Source organism: Pezoporus wallicus, unplaced genomic scaffold (assembly GCF_028554395.1).
Source record: "Pezoporus wallicus isolate ANWC-B61680 ecotype Strahan unplaced genomic scaffold, APGP_CSIRO_Pwel_v1 contig_7068, whole genome shotgun sequence".
Taxonomy (NCBI): Eukaryota; Metazoa; Chordata; class Aves; order Psittaciformes; family Psittacidae; genus Pezoporus; species Pezoporus wallicus.
In genome coordinates, this window is record NW_026635623.1 from 1,841,997 (window position 1) to 1,859,750 (window position 17,754).

At 40.7% G+C, this 17,754-nt stretch overlaps 1 protein-coding gene across 1 annotated transcript; it reads right to left on the reverse strand.

Annotated features, from left to right (window-relative positions):
* XRCC3 (X-ray repair cross complementing 3) lies at positions 1-17,537 on the reverse strand. The gene is made up of 8 exons (XM_057397168.1): positions 17,452-17,537; positions 16,586-16,683; positions 16,099-16,236; positions 14,982-15,194; positions 5,382-5,536; positions 3,078-3,290; positions 1,694-1,740; positions 1-363 (listed from the first exon to the last, which is right to left on the reverse strand). Exons 2-8 carry the CDS (start codon positions 16,638-16,640, stop codon positions 141-143), a joined length of 1,044 nt encoding a protein of 347 aa, XP_057253151.1. The 5' UTR covers positions 16,641-16,683; positions 17,452-17,537; the 3' UTR covers positions 1-140.
* Positions 17,538-17,754: the final 217 nt, after the last annotated feature.

The window sequence follows — 17,754 nt, forward strand, 5'->3', positions numbered from 1 at the left end:
TTAACAACGCCTGATGTAGTCACATAACTGTTTCTGTATTTCAGCATCCATTTCTCTCATCTAGGAAGAATTTAATTTAACCAGTAATTCCTCCTGAAGCAAAGTAGTTTTGGAGCAGAGTTCTTTACAGTGCAAATAATTTATTTTATTCCTTTTACACCTTCCACTTTTACTGTGTAGCAGCAAGAGGAGGGAGGGAGATGAGGAGCAAAAACTACTCGTAAAGTCCTCACACTTCCAGTGTGGTGTGACACTACTCCAGGGGGTTGCTCAGGCTGTGGTGTTCGGCTGACCATCAGTCGCATTAGCAGTTGATTTGCCCAGGTTATTCCAAGTGCTGGAGAGACACTGTTACCCGCTACACTAGAAAGAAAACATTAGAGATTTCTGCATGTATGAATTTAATATGAATTATTTACACTTGTAACAAAATTACACCGGAAGCAATGACCTACTGTCTCTGTATTTACTGTCATTTGCTGTATTTAAACTTACAGGTCTTAAAACATGGAGATTAATGGGCTATCCCCACAAATCTACATGCTGGGTTCTCTTTATATCAGGGTAATAATGGGAAGAGAAGTGATTCCATACAGAATAATTCAGTCATTCTTCCAGCTGCAGCCATTGTGAACACCTGCCTCTGTCCTGGTGTGTCCCCTCTTGTGATAGGACAACAGTGATACAAAAATGGTTGAACTGTAAGCATCTGAACCATGTAACTGTTGGCCTTGGATTCCATTTGCAGGTATATTTAACTATTCATTTCAACCTGAAGTTTAAAACAACTTTTTTTTTTTTTTTCCTTGCAAAGAATGCAATCCTTCCAGTAAAGGAATTACAACATAACCAGGGGTGGGAGGAGGAAACTGAACCTTATTCTTGTTCTGTGTCACTTTCTGAATCTGGAGGACATTAAGTTCTCGCAGAAACGCATTTATTTAGCACCTACCTATCTAGTAACTCTAGATTACAGTTAGGCTTCAAACAAGAAATATGTATGTTTGAATCCTGTTAATACCTTTGTGTCAAAGAGGCTTTTTATCTTAAGCAACAAAATCAACCAGTAAGGTTTAGTTGCTGTATTTTTTTAAGTTATAGTCACAGAATCACAGAATGGTTTGGGTTGGAAGGGACCTTCAAGGTTATCTAGTTCCACTCCCCTGCCATGGGGGGACACCTTCCACTAGACCAGGTTGCTCAAAGCCCCATCCAGCCTGGCCTTGAACACTCCCAGGGATGGGGCATTCGCAGCTTCTCTGGGCAACCTGTTTCAGTGTCTCACCACCCTCACAGTAAACAAGTTCTTCCTAATACCTAATCTGAATCTACTCCCTTCTAGGTTAAAAGCCATTCCCCCTATCACTACATGCCCTTGTAAAAAGTCCATCCCCAGCTTTCAAAGACAAGCTATCAGAGATGAGAAGCAAAAATATTCTTGCGTAAAAAAGTACAATGCCCATTAACTTCTTCCCTCTAGCTGCTGATTCGGGATTACCACATAAGCATATATGACAGTTTCTTCCACTTTACAGCACATTAGTTATTGCTAATCTCCAGCAAATGCAGCAATGCTGGGTAAATGAATACCACTCTTAACACACTCTGGTAGATTATATTGGAGTTATAAAAAATACAGTGGTTAAATGCCGCTGTGGATGACACTGTTGCATTTCTGTTGCAGATGACTTACCTACAACTGCACTGAGCAGCTTCTGACTCACTCACTGCATCAGTCACCTAAAACAGAAAAACGATGGTTGAAGTTGACCTGCAGTTCTGCATTGGTTTTTAGCAAGCAGAAGGACAGGGAAGGCAATGAAGCTACAAAAACCCAAGTTACTGGATCACATGTTAAGCCAAGTTAGAAAACCCTTATTCTTTCCAGGCAAACTAAAAGGAAGTTGTGAGGTATAATCTTAGTTTACAGTACTACAACTATTTAGCTAGCTACAGGTTATATGAATTTAACTAATACTAGATATTAATATTGTTAAAAAAATCGGTTAAAACATTACTCCTAACTTGAGGCTGAAATTTAATCCTTACTGAATCTTAACGGGATTCTTACTGAAAAGAAAAACACTATACATGCCTGAAAGCTGTTCTGATTACTGCTAGGTATGAATTCCAATACACTCCCCTCCAGTTATGGTAGTAAATACAAGGTTTTACACCTTGCATGTTCCGTAATTCCAGAACTACTCCTAGAAAGAAATCAAACGAGTAACAGTTGACTTGATGTTTCTAGAACATCCTTCTTCCTGATATAAAATTCTTCTTGTTTGTAACTTCTTTAGTTCAACTTTTGTTCCTACCCCATTCTCCTCTGCTGTGAGGAAGAAACTTCAGGACTGAGTACTTACTCACTGAATGGAGGGGCCCACTGGAAAGGGAGTGTCCCAGCAGTGGATTGCCTGCACATCTACTTATCCCTTTCTGAGGCCACATTCCAAGTGTCAATGCTTTATCTCCAGCATGCGCATGCTCCTTCGATTTGTGATTAGGCTAAGAGCAGTGGCATGTGACTTCTACAGGACAGATGTAGCATCTTGTCTAGTATTCTCAAAAGACTATTACTCTTGACTAGTACTATTGTGGGGTTTTTGATTGAATGCATTCTAATGTTTTACTAGTCTCAGCAGTTACACAGAAGTGCTGAGCTTCACAAAAATGCAGCACGGTCCTTGGTGTTTCACTGCCTCCCATGTATGTGAAATAATAACTGTTCCCAAAGCAATCCTGCTGGCAATGGCATTTGAAGTTAGTGTTAAGAACTCCTCTTATTTTAGTTAGATGCTTGGCGCAGTTGCTATACGTATCTATTTTCATTAGCTTTAATGGTCAGCCTTTGAAGTCATTAACAGTCTATAAAACCTTAAATTATACTCTTTGAGAAGTTAACAGTTACTAGTTTAAAGTACACCAGTTTAATCAAGCTTTAGTTTCCATCAGTCAATAATACTCAGTTGGCAATGTTAAATATAACACCAAGAAATCTGCATACACAGATTTCTTCCTTCTCAACCATTTATTAAATGATCCCTCTAAACTAAGCAGCAGTTTTCATGTCGTACCTGATTAATACACATTATTGGAGTCCTGAATCTAGTGCTTAAACTGTGAAGCTGTGCTCCAAATGTCTGCAAATACCGAGCCTTCGTAACAGAATCTGAAGCTCCAAATTCGCACCGAAATAAGGCAGCTATAGAATCGATGACCACCAACCGCACCATGCCTCTTGTAAGCAGCAGGGAAATCCTTTTAGTAATGCAGTTGTGAAAGGCATTCTACCACAAAATACAGTCAGTATTAGAACAGTTCAAATACCTCTGTTTGTAAAATTGAGGTAGTAACTACAGATAGCATTGCTGAAGCAGAAGCTGATGGAGTTTCTATCATAAAGTGAGTTTGTGGAGCTTTAAGCCTCACCAGTAACCATTTTTCACAAACATCTTCTGCTTTTACCTTAAGAATAAAGAGATCTGGTCATTTAGAATCATAGAACAGTTAGGGTTGGAAAGGACCTTAAGATCATCTAGTTCCAACCCCCCTGCCATGAAATTAACTGCGTGTACAGTTATCTGCAGCTCTGACTTGAGGCAGCTGTTTACTAACATTTCAAATCTCAAGAATGCAATACTACTGTCCTAAGCCATTCTATTTTGCAAGAGTGGTTCTCACTGAAACACTGTGGACTCAAGACTAATATTAAATATTTAAAACCAAAGTTATAGACTACATTACTGTTCCATTAAAAATACATTAACAGTAAAATACACAGTTACTACATCAAATCCATATTGATCAAGAGGCTTGATCAATGAACACTGCAACTTACATCCTCCCTCCCTATTATGAGTTTTACTAATTTAATATTTTGAAGCCACCAAACATTTCAGTTGCGGGACCCTTAACTAACAAATATTTTGTAGAGCTCAGCATCTATTATATAATAAGGTCATTGTAGCCTGGTGCTTGTCTTTAACAATGTGGCCTACAGCAGCTGAGTGGAAAGAATAACAACCTCACGGTGATAATCTCTGCCTCTAGCCATCAGGAATTTCAGCGTTGGCAAGAAAAAAATAATGTGAGGGTCACACTTCTGACTGGTGCCACTCTTTACATCAAAGAGAGGTTCACAGCTAAGAACTTACATTCAGCCAAAATCACGTAAAATATCCTCCAGCATTCCACAGCTTTTAGAGTTGAATTGGAATTTTCCAGTCTGAGTTACAGTAAGTTCTATTCTACTGAATGAGCAGCTTTCTACAAAATAATATTATAATATCAAAGGCTTTTCTTTTTTCTTAACTGATGGGAAAGAGTTGCTCTGAAGAATACACAGCTACTTCCCATTCTGGAAAAGGGATTTTTTTGTTGTTGTTTCTTTTGTTTCACTTACTGATATATCTACAGGAAACTATGCAGCACTTCAAACACTTCTGTGTTGTAAGTGGTCCTTCTGTTTGTACAAGACTCATTCTTTTCAAGTGAATACACAAACAACTGGATTCTTAGCATGAAGCAAGTAAAAACAACTTTGGCATGAAAGAAAATGCAGACTGTAATTGTGACTTGGGTTTCTACTTCAGCTGCTGTCATCTGCCTATGTATATGGATGCACACACAAAACCTGAATCTATATATAACAATATATGAATTGTAACCATCTACTGTGCAGTTACTGGACTTACCAGTGAGTGTAATGGTTTACTTTTAAAGGTATCTTAGAGAGATGTACATACTAGTATAGGGCAGTTCTCTCATTTATACAATAACATACTCTGTAGCTTCCAGATACTACAATTAGAAGTTTAAGACTTCCAGTGAAAGGGACACGGAGAAGGTAGCTTAGCTGCTGAATGGACTAAGCTTACTGATGTACAGGATCTTCTTACACTTGCAAACTACAATTCAAAAAAACCAACAATTGGAATGATTTCAGAAATGCTACTTGCAAGCCTTAGAGAAAACAGAACTTCAGGAGCTCTATCAATAAAGAGCATTATTAACAGCTGCCTAAGAAAAGCACAACAAAGGGCTTTTACAAGGCAAAAATACAGTACTCAGGTTGTATATTTTCCCCTCCAGTTCTACTATGGCATCTTACAGGTAAATGGGCAAGAGGTTTTAATAAACATAATGACTTATAAAAATTCACTATATTATTTATTCTTTTAAAATATTTGCATTTTAATATACTTCATAAAAAATACTGTAATAGTTCTTTAACAACAAATGGGAGAGATTAAATAGTATTCACTACACATCTTAGATCACTCAACCTTTTGTAAGGTCTCCTACTTGAAGAAAATCACCCTGAGGTTACTGGATTATAGTGTAATAATTGTACATTCTTAATTTGTGTTACTACTTACTAGGTCTGCTGCATGTTCAACAAAAATACTGTTTCCAAATTTGATCTTCTGTATGACTTCAGCTGGAACATCTGCTCGCAGCTTATGTTGTTGATCTATGAGTTGTTGCAAACGTTTACTTGGGAATACATCTTCTGTACAAATGTAGACAGCTCCTATAGTCAAGGAAAGCACCTCTGTTATTACAACAGGGCTCTTACACGCCCTTTGCTTAACAGCACAAAAATAATACATTCTGCACCCAATGATGTGTACCTGGAAATTCATGTTACTGTTTTTTGTAGCCATATTGAATCAATTATGAACAACAAAAAACCCACTGCTATGACTTTCCCATAGTTGCCAGTTCCTTTTTTTGGTGCCTGCTGATACAATTGGGTTTTTTGTACTCTCCACTAGGTGACACTCATCTTGCACATCGGTGGAACACCTCAACCATCTCTATCGGGTTATTACAGGTATCATAATTTATCCAATCCACAAACGAGCAACACCTCAGAGTTTGTCTGTTCTGGTCAGAAATATAAAGCACAGCACTATACTGTGCAGAAAATGCCAACACAGCGCAAACAGTATTTTGATCACTTTCACTCACTGTTTTTAAGATTCTTGTTTTAAATTTACAAGTGGAGGGGTACTTATTGCTACAATGGGTCTGTTTAAAGAGGATCACTCATCCAATCTCAGTCCAATTAACTCTTCCTGAAAATGGTAGATTAGACAAGAAGTATTATACTTCAATCCCATTACTGTGACTGATAGCTGTGTATTCCTACTGTGGTTTCTGGTTAACAAGTATGTGTTATTGCAGAGAAAATTAACCACATGCATCAAAGACGCTGGGGAAATCAAACACATGCAATATTTATTAAAAAAAAAAATTGTTACTGTTATTGCAGAACTACCTGGAATTATCAGCTAATACTTGAAGGGTTACATTTAAGGATTAAGTCCACTCACTGAAGTGACTGACGCTGCTAACACAGTTTAGCAGCTTATGTGCTTGGCAACCTGTGATATCCTGAACATTTCCACCCCAATGGTGGAAAGTCCCATTTCCAGAAGCAACTTCCAAATCCTCTATATGTTCCACTGAAAAAATTACGAAAACTGTATCCAACAGCAGGAACTGAGAGATCTCAGGATGGGATCAAGTGAAAATCAAAAGTTACTTTATCTATAAAAATATTTTTTGCTGATGGACACCTGTATAACACAGGGTATTGAATTCTGAGAATATAAGACAAAGATGAGGCTAATAATTTTGACAGCTGAGATTTAAATAACTTCCTAAATTATTGTCACATGGAAAAATGCTTCATCATCATCCATGCCTTCCATAGGAGGTCCTGAAATATTTCCACAATTTCTGTTTTCATTCTACCTAATAACAGTTTCAAGTTATACTTCAGCTCGTTTTTACTTTCTTTGGCCCTGGCAGCTAATAGCACTTATCACTCAAATTCAGCCCCCATTCTTAACTGCCCAGTTTCATTGTGTATATACTCATGTCCATGAGGGGTGTTAGCAGTTTGTAACATTTGACAGTGAATAAGGACTACAATAAAGCATTAGCAGTCAGAGCCATCATGATCTCATCATGATTCCTAAACTACAACATACAAAAAACTTAAGAAGTTGAACCATGAATACATTCTGTATTTTGCCCACTTTTTTTCCTAGCACTTGAGTGGATGGAATAAATGCTGTCTTCAGTAATTACAACTGAAGTAATTCGCAATACCTGTAGACACAAATGAGTGCAGGTACAAGGTTCTATCACTAAAGGAAAATTTTAAATAAATAAATGAATAAATGAGCCCACAGTTACTTGACTCCATTAAGTTTACAGTGACGATCAGCAGCTTCTTAAATAGTGCCTGAACTTGGATGAAGCTCAGGCAAGGAGAACACAGTAACCTATTAATTATATCACTTAACTGCTAAAGGCTTTTTAAGTATCTAATTAGTAAACAATTAATTATGTGAACCTTAATTTTCTTCACTATTTCCCTAGGTTAATTTCTCCTAATTGGAACTAATTTTCCTATTCTTTTCCAACTTGACAGTGACAGCTGATGGCAGATGAGGCAAATAGGCAGATGAGCATCTTTACTAAGGACTTTACTACTGCTTCCCAATCAGGTTTCAGTTTCACAATTTCTAAAAAGCTACTAAGTCAAGAAAAATGTCTAATCACAAGGTATATCCCATACCAACCTCACTCAGAGCAGCAATTATGTCTTGAAACACACCACAAAGCTGAAAATCACATCATGTTTATACCTGATGAACAAGAAATTCGAGGCTAACAAGATAACCCTAAAGCGGTAATACCTATAAGGAAAAAAAGAACTGCTGGAGAAGCAAAAAACTGGTCCTCTCTGCTCCACTGGTCCAGCAGCCTATATTTAAAAATCCTGATCAATAGATACACACTGACCTCTTTGTAAAACCATGACAGCAATTCTGAAGTTCAAGTGAGCTCATTTAGTCAGGTTAACTGTTTTTAGTGAAATACTTGTTAATAATAAAGAAAAATAATCAAGAATTCCTTCTTAAGAACAGTTCTACTTCACAGAGTATTCTCTGCCTCGGTTTAGTTTTGTAAATACCAGCATTCACACCTGCCAACCTTGCATTCTTCTGTAGCGTTTCTTTGACATCAGGTAAATCCACTACAGCAGATATTGTACTCTGAATACATAACTGTTCAATTTGTGATGGACACAAGGACAACCTGTTTTTTCTTGAAGTGCTGCCCATTCCACGAAACGAGTATGTCATCTGCATCTTGAACTTTTAAAAGTTAAACGACATAAAATATATCAGGTGAGCTTTGCCTCAGCTGAAAATTTGAGTTGCACAGTACAATAAGAATAGCGCTCTCTCCTACTGAACCTTCATCAAGCCTTCTCAGTTTTTATTTGAAGCACAAACTTCAGCTTGATCCACAATTTAATGTTTGATTAACACACCTATGCATTAAAAATGTAGGTACTTCATAGCAAAGTTACAATGGCTAGAAAAGATTGACAAATACCAAAACTCAGTATTAAAGGCTGATGCCTAATTATGAGGCAAAAGCACTGAATATTCATGTATCTTTAAAGATGAATGAATTGCCATAACCTTAATACCAAGAGGACAGTAGTACAAGGCAAACAGAAAAGCCTATGACATTGTGCTATTTACAGTTTATTAAGAAGTTGTCAACACTAATGAGTCAAGAGTCAGGGTTGTTACAACTTTTGAGAAAGAAGCTGAGAGAAGCTCTTAATAAGCCAGTTGTCCTCAGTAATTCTATAAACATTATTCCTCACAAAAACTTGTTTTGAAGCAATTGCATCAAATCCCAGGGCTCTACTTTCAGTTACAGTGATGGAAGTGCTACCCTGGTTGTTGACCAAAAACCACCCTAAAGCAAAACAAAAAAAACACACCAAAAAAAACCCTCCCTCAAGGGACAAATTTTGAGTCCTGTGAACCTGATTTGTCATGCACCAAACCAGCCTGTTACAAAAAATCAGTAGCAGACTTTTTCTAATTCAGAACTCTAATATTGATCTGAATTTGTCATGTTATATTCATACATTACTTATGAATATAAAATAAATTCAGCCAGCATGCAATTGACCATAACTGACATTCTTAGAATGGCAGAAAGAGAACCTGGAGGGAAAGCATGTCCTAATTTCTGTTTGCTGCCAGCATCGTAGCACTTCAGAATTGTAAGCAAGATTAGCACTAAATCAAATGAAGGAAATACACAATAAATCTATACTGTCTAAAGAAATGTATTTCAACATCACCACCTAAGAGAAGGGAAGTTTCTAGCACTAAAACAACCCCAAACACAATGAAAACCAACAGCAAAAGAACACAAACAGCCCCCTCCAAAAAAAACCCAGCATAATTTTATATCTGTAGCAAAGTTGTAGCACCAAGATTAATCTCTTATTGGTAGTGTCAGACTTCTGTGATAGTGACTAAGCATTGTTGTTGTTCTCAAGCTTTCTAAAGAATAAAACTTCTCATACTTAATGTTTTTAGTTCCTGTGTTTCTCATGAGAGACTCAACACAAACCCTTATTTATAAACTGAAGCAAAACCAAGTTTCATTTTCTGTGTGCTATGTAAACAGTATCTGCTGATATGACTGTATGCCTTATAACATATGGGAAGCTGAGAGAAAGCAGCACTCCTTGCTCCAGGCCCAAAATGTGAAGGGGCCTCAAGCGTCCATTGTAGCTCACGGAGGAAAGGAGGCCGCTAACCCAGGAAGCTGGGAAACAATAACAAAAAAAAAACAAAAACAAAAAAAAGGAGGAAGAGGACAATTAAAAGCCAGGGGCTTCCTCCTAAATCTGTTGTCCCCACCCAGAACCGCTTTGCTGTCCTGCAGGGGGCTGATGAGGAAACATGAACAACCGGCTGATGCACTGCTAAAGAAGATCTCTACTGGTGCTGCCAGGAAAACAGCTGCGGATCATAGTGGCAGGGGACTCTACTTTGAAAGGGACAGAGGCACTCATCTGTTGGCCTGACCCAGTCTCAAGGGAGACGTGTTGCCTGCCAGGGGCTTGGATCAGGGATGTTGCAGAGAGGCTGCCTGGTCCAGTGAGTCCCACTGTCTTACCCACTTCCAGTGGTCCATGTGGGTGCTATGGATATAGACAGCAATAGCCTGGGAACATGAAGAAGGACTACAGAGCCCTGGGGGAGGTGGTTAGGGGCTCTGGAGCTCAGATTGTCTTTTCGTCAATTCTCCAGGATACAGGGAAGGACCTTAAAAAGGCTGGGAGGATTGGCCAGGTTAAGAAATGGTTAAAAGGGTGGTGCCATAGTCAGGGGTTTGGGTGTCTTGAACATGGGACCCAAGTTTGTAGGCCAGGTCTACTGGAGGCTGGTGGAGCTGCAGGGCACAGAGTTTTGGTAGGAGGCTTGCCAGACTGGTCAAGAAAGCTTTAACTGGATGTGCTGGGGGAGGGGGGCATCATTCCATCCCAACTCACCCAGTCAGTTGCCAGTACCTATAATAAATGCTCAGAGCAATGTAGAGATATTCCAGCCACTCCAGCCAATGAGCCAGCTTCATTTGGAGCTTGGCTCAGATGCCTCTATACAAACGCCCATAGCATGGGAAACAAACAAGAGGAATTAGAGATGTGTGCACGTGTATGGGGGTATGATATAATAGTCATCACAGAAACATGGTGGGATGGCTCCTATAGCTGGAGTGTTGAAATGGAAGGTTACAGGCTCTTTAGAAAAGACAGGCCTGGCAGGCAGGGAGGGGGAGTTGCCCTTTATGTTAGGGATAGGCTGGAGAGTATGGAACTCTCTCTGGGGACAGGTGAGCAGTTAACAGAGAGTTTGTGGGTCAGAGTTAAAGGGAATACAGCTATGGGACACATTACTGTGGGGATCTGTTACAGACAGGGATCTGGTCAAGAGGACTCTGGATGAAGCACTCTACAGACAGATAGGAAAAGCCTCATGCTCACAGGCCCTTGTTCTGATGGGGGACTTCAACCACCCTGGCATCTGTTGGAGGGATGATACATCCCAGCACAAGCAATCCAGGAGGTTCCTTGATTGTGTGGAAGACAACTTCCTTCTGCAAGTAATAGAGGAGCTGACAAGGAGAGGTGCCATGCTTGACCTCGTGCTCACCAACAGGGAAGGGCTCGTTGGAAATGTGACTCTCCAGGGCAGCCTTGGATGCAGAGATCATGAGATGGTCAAGTTAAAGATCCTCAAGACAGTGAGAAGAGCGTGCAGCAAGCTCACTGCCCTGGACTTCAAGAGAGCAGATATTGGCCTCTTCAGGAACCTGCTTGGTAAGGTTCCATGGGATACAGCCCTAGAGGGCAGGGGGTCCCAAAACTGTTGGTTGAAGGATCACCTGCTCCAAGCTCAGGAGTGTTGCATCCCAGCTAGAAGGAAGTGCAGCAGGAGGGCCAGGAGACCTCCTTGGATGGATAAGGAGATGCTGAGGAGAATTCTAAGGGAAAAAGAGGCTTACAAAAGGTGGAAGCAAGGACAGGCGGCCTGGGAAGAATACAGGGATGTTGTCCGGGAAGCTAGGGACCAAGTTAGGAAATCTAAGGCCCAGTTAGAATTAAACTTGGCTAGGGACGTGAAAGATAACAGGAAGGGATTCTACAGGTACATTGCAAATAAAAGACAAACTAGAGACAACATAGGCCCCCTCTGGAAGCTCTCAGGAGAACTGGCTACCCTGGATTTGGAGAAGGCTGAGGTTCTGAATGACTTCTTTGCCTCGGTCTTCACTGGCAAATGCTCTGACCACACAACACAAGTCTTGGAAGGCAGACGCAGGGACTGTGAGAATGAAGACCTTGGGACCACTGTAGGAGAGGATCTGGTTTGAGACCATCTTATAATACGAACATGCACAAGTCCATGGGTCCTGATGAAATCCATCCATGGGTCCTGAAGGAGCTGGCAAATGAAGTTGCTAACCCATTGGCCATCATATTTGAAAAATCATGGCAGTCAGGTGAAGTTCCTGATGACTGGAAAAAGGGAAATATAACCCCCATTTTCAAGAAGGGGAAAATGGATGACCTGGGGAATTACAGACCAGTCAGTCTCACCTCTGTGCCTGGCAAAATCTTGAAGCAGATTCTCCTGGAAGGCATGCTAAAGCACATGAAAAACAACAAGGTGCTTGGTGACAGCCAGCATGGCTTCACTAAAGGGAAATCCTGCCTGACCAATTTGGTGGCCTTCTATGATGCGACTACAGAACTGATGGACAGGGGTAGAGCAGTTGATGTCATCTACCTGGACTTGTGCAAAGCATTTGACACTGTCCCACATGACATCCTTGTCTCTAAACTGGAGCGACATCAATTTGATGGATGGACCACTCGGTGGATAAAGAACTGGCTGGATGGCCACACACAAAGAGTTGTGGTCAATGGCTCAATGTCCGTCCGGCTGGAGACCAGTAACGAGTGGTGTCCCTCAGGGATCGGTGTTGGGACCAGTCTTGTTCAACATCTTTGTCACTGACATGGACAGTGGGATTGAGTGCGCCCTCAGCAAGTTTGCCGATGACACCAAGCTGTGTGGTTGGGCTGATACCCTGGAGGGAAGGAATGCCATCCAGAGGGACCTTGACACGCTTGTGAGGTGGGCTGATGCCAACCTCATGAAGTTTAACCATGCCAAGTGCAAGGTCCTACACCTGGGTGGGATCAATCCCAGGCACAGCTACAGGTTGGGCAGAGAAGAGATTCAGAGCAGCCCTGCGGAGAAGGACTTGGGGGTGTTGGTCGATGAAAAAATGAACATGAGCCAGCAGTGTGCACTCACAGCCCAGAAAGCCAACTGTATCCTGGGCTGCATCAAAAGGAAAGTGACCAGCAGGTTGAAGGAGGTGATCCTGCCCCTTTACTCTGCTCTCGTGAGACCTCACCTGGAGTATTGTGTGCAGTTCTGGTGTCCTCAACATAAAAAGGACATGGAACTGTTGGAACAAGTCCAGAGAAGGGCCACGAGGATGATCAGGGGACTGGAGCACCTCCAATATGAAGACAGGCTGAGAAAGTTGGGGCTGTTCAGCCTGGAGAGGAGAAGGCTGCGTGGAGACCTCATAGCAGCCTTCCAGTATCTGAAGGGGGGTGCTACAGGGATGCTGCGGATGGACTATTCATTAGGGAGTGTAGTGATAGGAGAAGGAGTAATGGGTTAAAACTTTAACAGGGGAAGTTTAGATTGGATATAAGGAAGAAATTCTTTACTGTAAGGGTGATGAGGCACTGGAATGGGTTGCCCAGGGAGGTTGTGAATGCTCCATCCTTGGTGGTGCTCAAGGCCAGGCTGGACAGAGCCTTGGGTGAGATGGTTTAGTGTGATATGGTTTAGTGTGAGGTGACCCTACCCATGGTAGGGGGTTTGGAACTAGATGATCTTAAGGTCCTTTCTGACCCTAACTGTTCTATGATTCTAAGATATCAGTCTGAGAGTAAAGAATTGTAAGAATTAGGATTCTACCACTCCCTTAGCTGTCCAACTCCAGCAGCAGGGTATTTCCATCTTCTACACCTTCATGATCCTCAAACATTCTGTCCTCTCAGCCCTTCCAAAACACTCTGGTTCTCTACAGAAGCACTGATATGATGGCCAGGCCTATTTTCCATGAGACACTTAGGATTGGGTAGATGTGGGACACACACAGAACAAAGCCATCCTATTAGCACCAAGTACAAGATGCGTAAGAAAGAAGAACCATCTTCAAACACAGTTAATGAAAAGACTTGCCATTTTGTAGCCCTACAAGGTCTGGCACAAGAGACAAGAGTGTCATAAGGTTGTTGGGCATCGTCTGTGCTCTGTTCTGGTTTGTTTCAACACAAATCAGTACCAGTGTTGAGGCACAAATCAAATGTATATACATTCAAACTATTTGCAGCAGTTACCAGCAACACGCCAAGGAATCAAACCAAAGATATGCTTCTGCTCTGACTAATGACGTAAATTGAAACACAGTAACGTAAGCCACAGGCTAATTACAGCCCTTTAAGCAAGATTTTCATTTGGACATTCCATGACTTTTCCATATGGGTGGATATAGTACTAGAAATAATTAAGTATCCCCACAACAAACAACTGAGCTGCCAAAATAAAGCCAGTGCTGCATAGAAGGAAGAACAAGATCACAGCCAAAACGCACCTAAGGCAAATTACCAGGACACCAAATTCTTAGAAGTGACAGAAGTTTCCTTCCTTTCCAACACAGCACAGAACACTAGAAAACACCCAGTAAATACTAGGAGTTAGATTAATGTGACAGACAGTCAAAAACTGATACTCAAAGAACAAACCTGTATACTTTGGCAAAGCCACACAAAACAACATTAACTGTCCTCAATTATATTTCCATCAGTTTTACTCTGTAAATCCCTGTAATTATAGTTATCAAACTAAATACTCTTTGAAATTCAAAATCCCCAACTTGGGTATAACACATACCAGAGGCGTCTGTGGAAAATCATCAGACAAGCTGTTTTGCTGTGGTTGATACCTGAGGAGTCAGTAACTACTTACAACAGCAATGCTTTTCATATATTCTAGTTTAACCACAGCAGCAGGCAGGCAAATAACAGCCAATAGTAATTTTGTATTAAGTTATGCTGTGATGCTGGTAATGTACAGAGCATACTTTTCTTTCTATGACAATTAATAACTAACTAGCTTACTACTAAAGCTGTAAGGGTAAGACATCACTGAATTATATGAATCTACTTCAGTGCACTGATGGCTTTAAGCTGACAGGGGAGATTAGACATTAAATAAAAATTCTTCCTTGTGAGGGTGGTGAGACCCTGGCACAGGTTGCCCAGAGAAGCTGTGGATGCCTCATCCCTGGCAGTGTTCAAGGCCAGGGTGGATGGGGCTTTGAGTAACCTGGTGTACTGGAAGGTGTCCCTGCTTATGGCAGGGGGTTGGAACTAGGTGATCTTAAGTTCCTTTTCAACCCAAACCATTCTACGATTCTATGATGTTCTTAAAGACAGTATTTCCTCAAAACGCCAAATTAATCAGTACTTACATTTCGGTACTTACCAGACTCTAATCCACCATATTTGTAAGGATACTGCACACAAAGGCACAGCTGTAAGCTAATCTGAGTCTTCCCAGCAGAACTTTCCCCGGCAACTTCTGTGATTCCCACTAAGGGAATGCCACCTTTTAACAAGTTATCTAGTACTGAACATCCAAGGCTCAGCTTCTGGTGCTGAGAGGTGTGATGATCTTTATCTTGGTAGAGCTGAAGTGCTGCAGGGTTTGAGGTTTTGTTGGTTTTTTTTTAATATTAAAAAGGGACAAAAAAAAAAAAAAGAGGAGTTTCATTCGGTACCTTTCCAACATGCAATGATACAAAATAGAAGCTGTATATCAGATGTATGCCTGTAAGAGATGCTTGCTTTGTTGATGGGAATTTTTCTGAGTCAGCCTCTTCTTTCCACCTCCCTTTCCGCATAGGCCCTACTAACCAAATGCCTGCTCAAAAACTGAGAGTTTACACTGAGCCCTTTCCGCCTCTCAAAGCTTTTTTCCTTTCTCTGCCTCCAAAGAGGCTCTGTGGGAAGCTATAGCCTCAGAAAATACTGCCAGCAAGGTTCAAGCACAATTACGCTAAATGGAAAGCTATAGCAGACTATGAAACAGTGTAGCAGCAGGCACCTGGCCAAAGCCTGAAGACATATGCACATCAAAAAATACATTTTAATACAGAGCTGCTATGACGCATTTGTACAGGAGGAGCTACTAGGTCCTGCTTATTTTGGAATGAGATGTTTATATCAAATCAGTTTATGTAGTTTTTTAAAATGTAAGTTTTTCAACAAATCTTAGTCCAAAAGAAAAATTGCAAGAGGGGGAGAGAGAGTGAGAAAGAAAAATTAAATGTTTTGTTCCTTTAATCAAGTTTTTCAGACTGGAGAATTATTTTGTCCTGTTTCAAGCAGGCTTGATCTTGAAGAATGACACCCACCCACTTCTATGTACCTTTAAGGTCTCCAAGAGGAGCTGTCCTTTGCATAGTTAAGTAATTCACCACAGCATTTTCATTTTCAGACTTGCATTACTGAGTCAATGAGGAGCCAAAACCGTATTTTCTCTCAGTGAGAGGTATTTTAAGACTTAAATAGAACAGGGGGTTTTGTATTGACTGTACTACCTGTAAGCATACTGTTTCTCCTTAGCATGTGAGAGACCGTTTTCAATAAGCACTGTATATCTGCACTGGACAGTTTCATCAATCGTTGCAAGTCTGCTCCAGAAAGATTTAAAATCTCCTTTATTGATTTTATGTCAGCTGAAATCAGAAGAATTTTTATAAATACTTTGGGGTAGATTACAGTTTTATGCACAAAAGTAAGAGTCTTCCCACTTCCTACTACTCATTTACTTAAGTTTGTCTACCCTGCATTCTTGTAAGCTGGGCAGGCAACACTTACTTTGAATGCACCAACACATGCTATAAAATTGTTTGGAAAATGATTATTGGAGCACGGGCAAAAGCCATCATTTCAAGTTACTCAAAAAACTTGCTTATGAAACAATTACAGTTCTAAAATGCTAATGTACATCTATATACTTATACCCACAGAAGAAAGACACTTTGCTGACAGATCTATTAGTGAGACACTGGCAAAATAAGTTACCTTTCTTAAGGGCAGCAATTACTTTAGGGTTCAAGTCAAACTGGTCCCAATCCATTTTCTGATATAGCACCTGGATGAACAGTGCATCAGGCAATCATCTGTAATTGAAGTGGCTTTTATCAGATATACATGCAACAAGAAAAGTAAGCATCATTCAAAAGTCTCTAGGATACATTCTTACTTTTTGATGATACATTTATCAGTTAGTTTAGAAAAATAATTATTCAGCACATTGGCAGAAGTCTTCTCAGACAGCTGTTGACATATATACCCTGTTAAAGAGTTCAACCAGTAATACTGCTGTTAAGAGCTACTAGTCACTTGTAATGGCTTACAATGGCTTGTAATTCTGCATAGTGCTTTTGCTCTGGATTGAACAAAGCTCACAAATACTTTGGACAATCATTTCTATCCAACCACTTTTTACATCAGTTTTTAATTTTCAAATAGAAAATAAATCTTATGCATGTGCAATTTACGATGATCCAGGACTATTCATACATTGGTTAGTCAAACATATATTTATTAATGAATAGCAAATTTAGCATTAGAACATTAAAATCAGTTTGTTTCTTGAAACAACATTAAACACTTTTTAATACTTTGATCTGAAACACAGTAGTTTAGCACTAGAGTTGCCTGGAAGAGGTTTGCTGCTATTATTCAGATCATTGCCATGAAGGCTTGCGGCAGACCCAAGGGAGTTAGGTAAGAATATACGACTTAATGAACAATCCCTTTTTTAACATGGAGGAGAGGTTGCCGTGGATCCTGACGGCAGAACAAATACAGGAAAAGAAAGAGTTCTTTTTAAGCAACACCTCTGTAAAGCAGCATTCTGACAAGAGCTAGAAGTCAAAACTTACTGATGTCAATCATGATTACGGTGACCTCTGACAGGATGGATTCCAAACCATTTTGCACACCCTGGGCACACGAAGCCGCGCCAGGGCGGCCACCGTTTGAGGCCCTAAAAGAGAAATCAGCAGAAACAAGTCGCGGAGAAGTCAGGCGGCTCCCACGGACGAGGCGCGGAGGAGGCCGCTCGGATCTGCCACAGCCCAGACACGGGGAAAGGAGAACGGGACAGAGGGGAGTGCAGTGAGGGCCGCGGCGGGCGGGCAGGCAGCGCAGCACCAACCGCCCAGCCCTGCCAGCCAGACAGACAC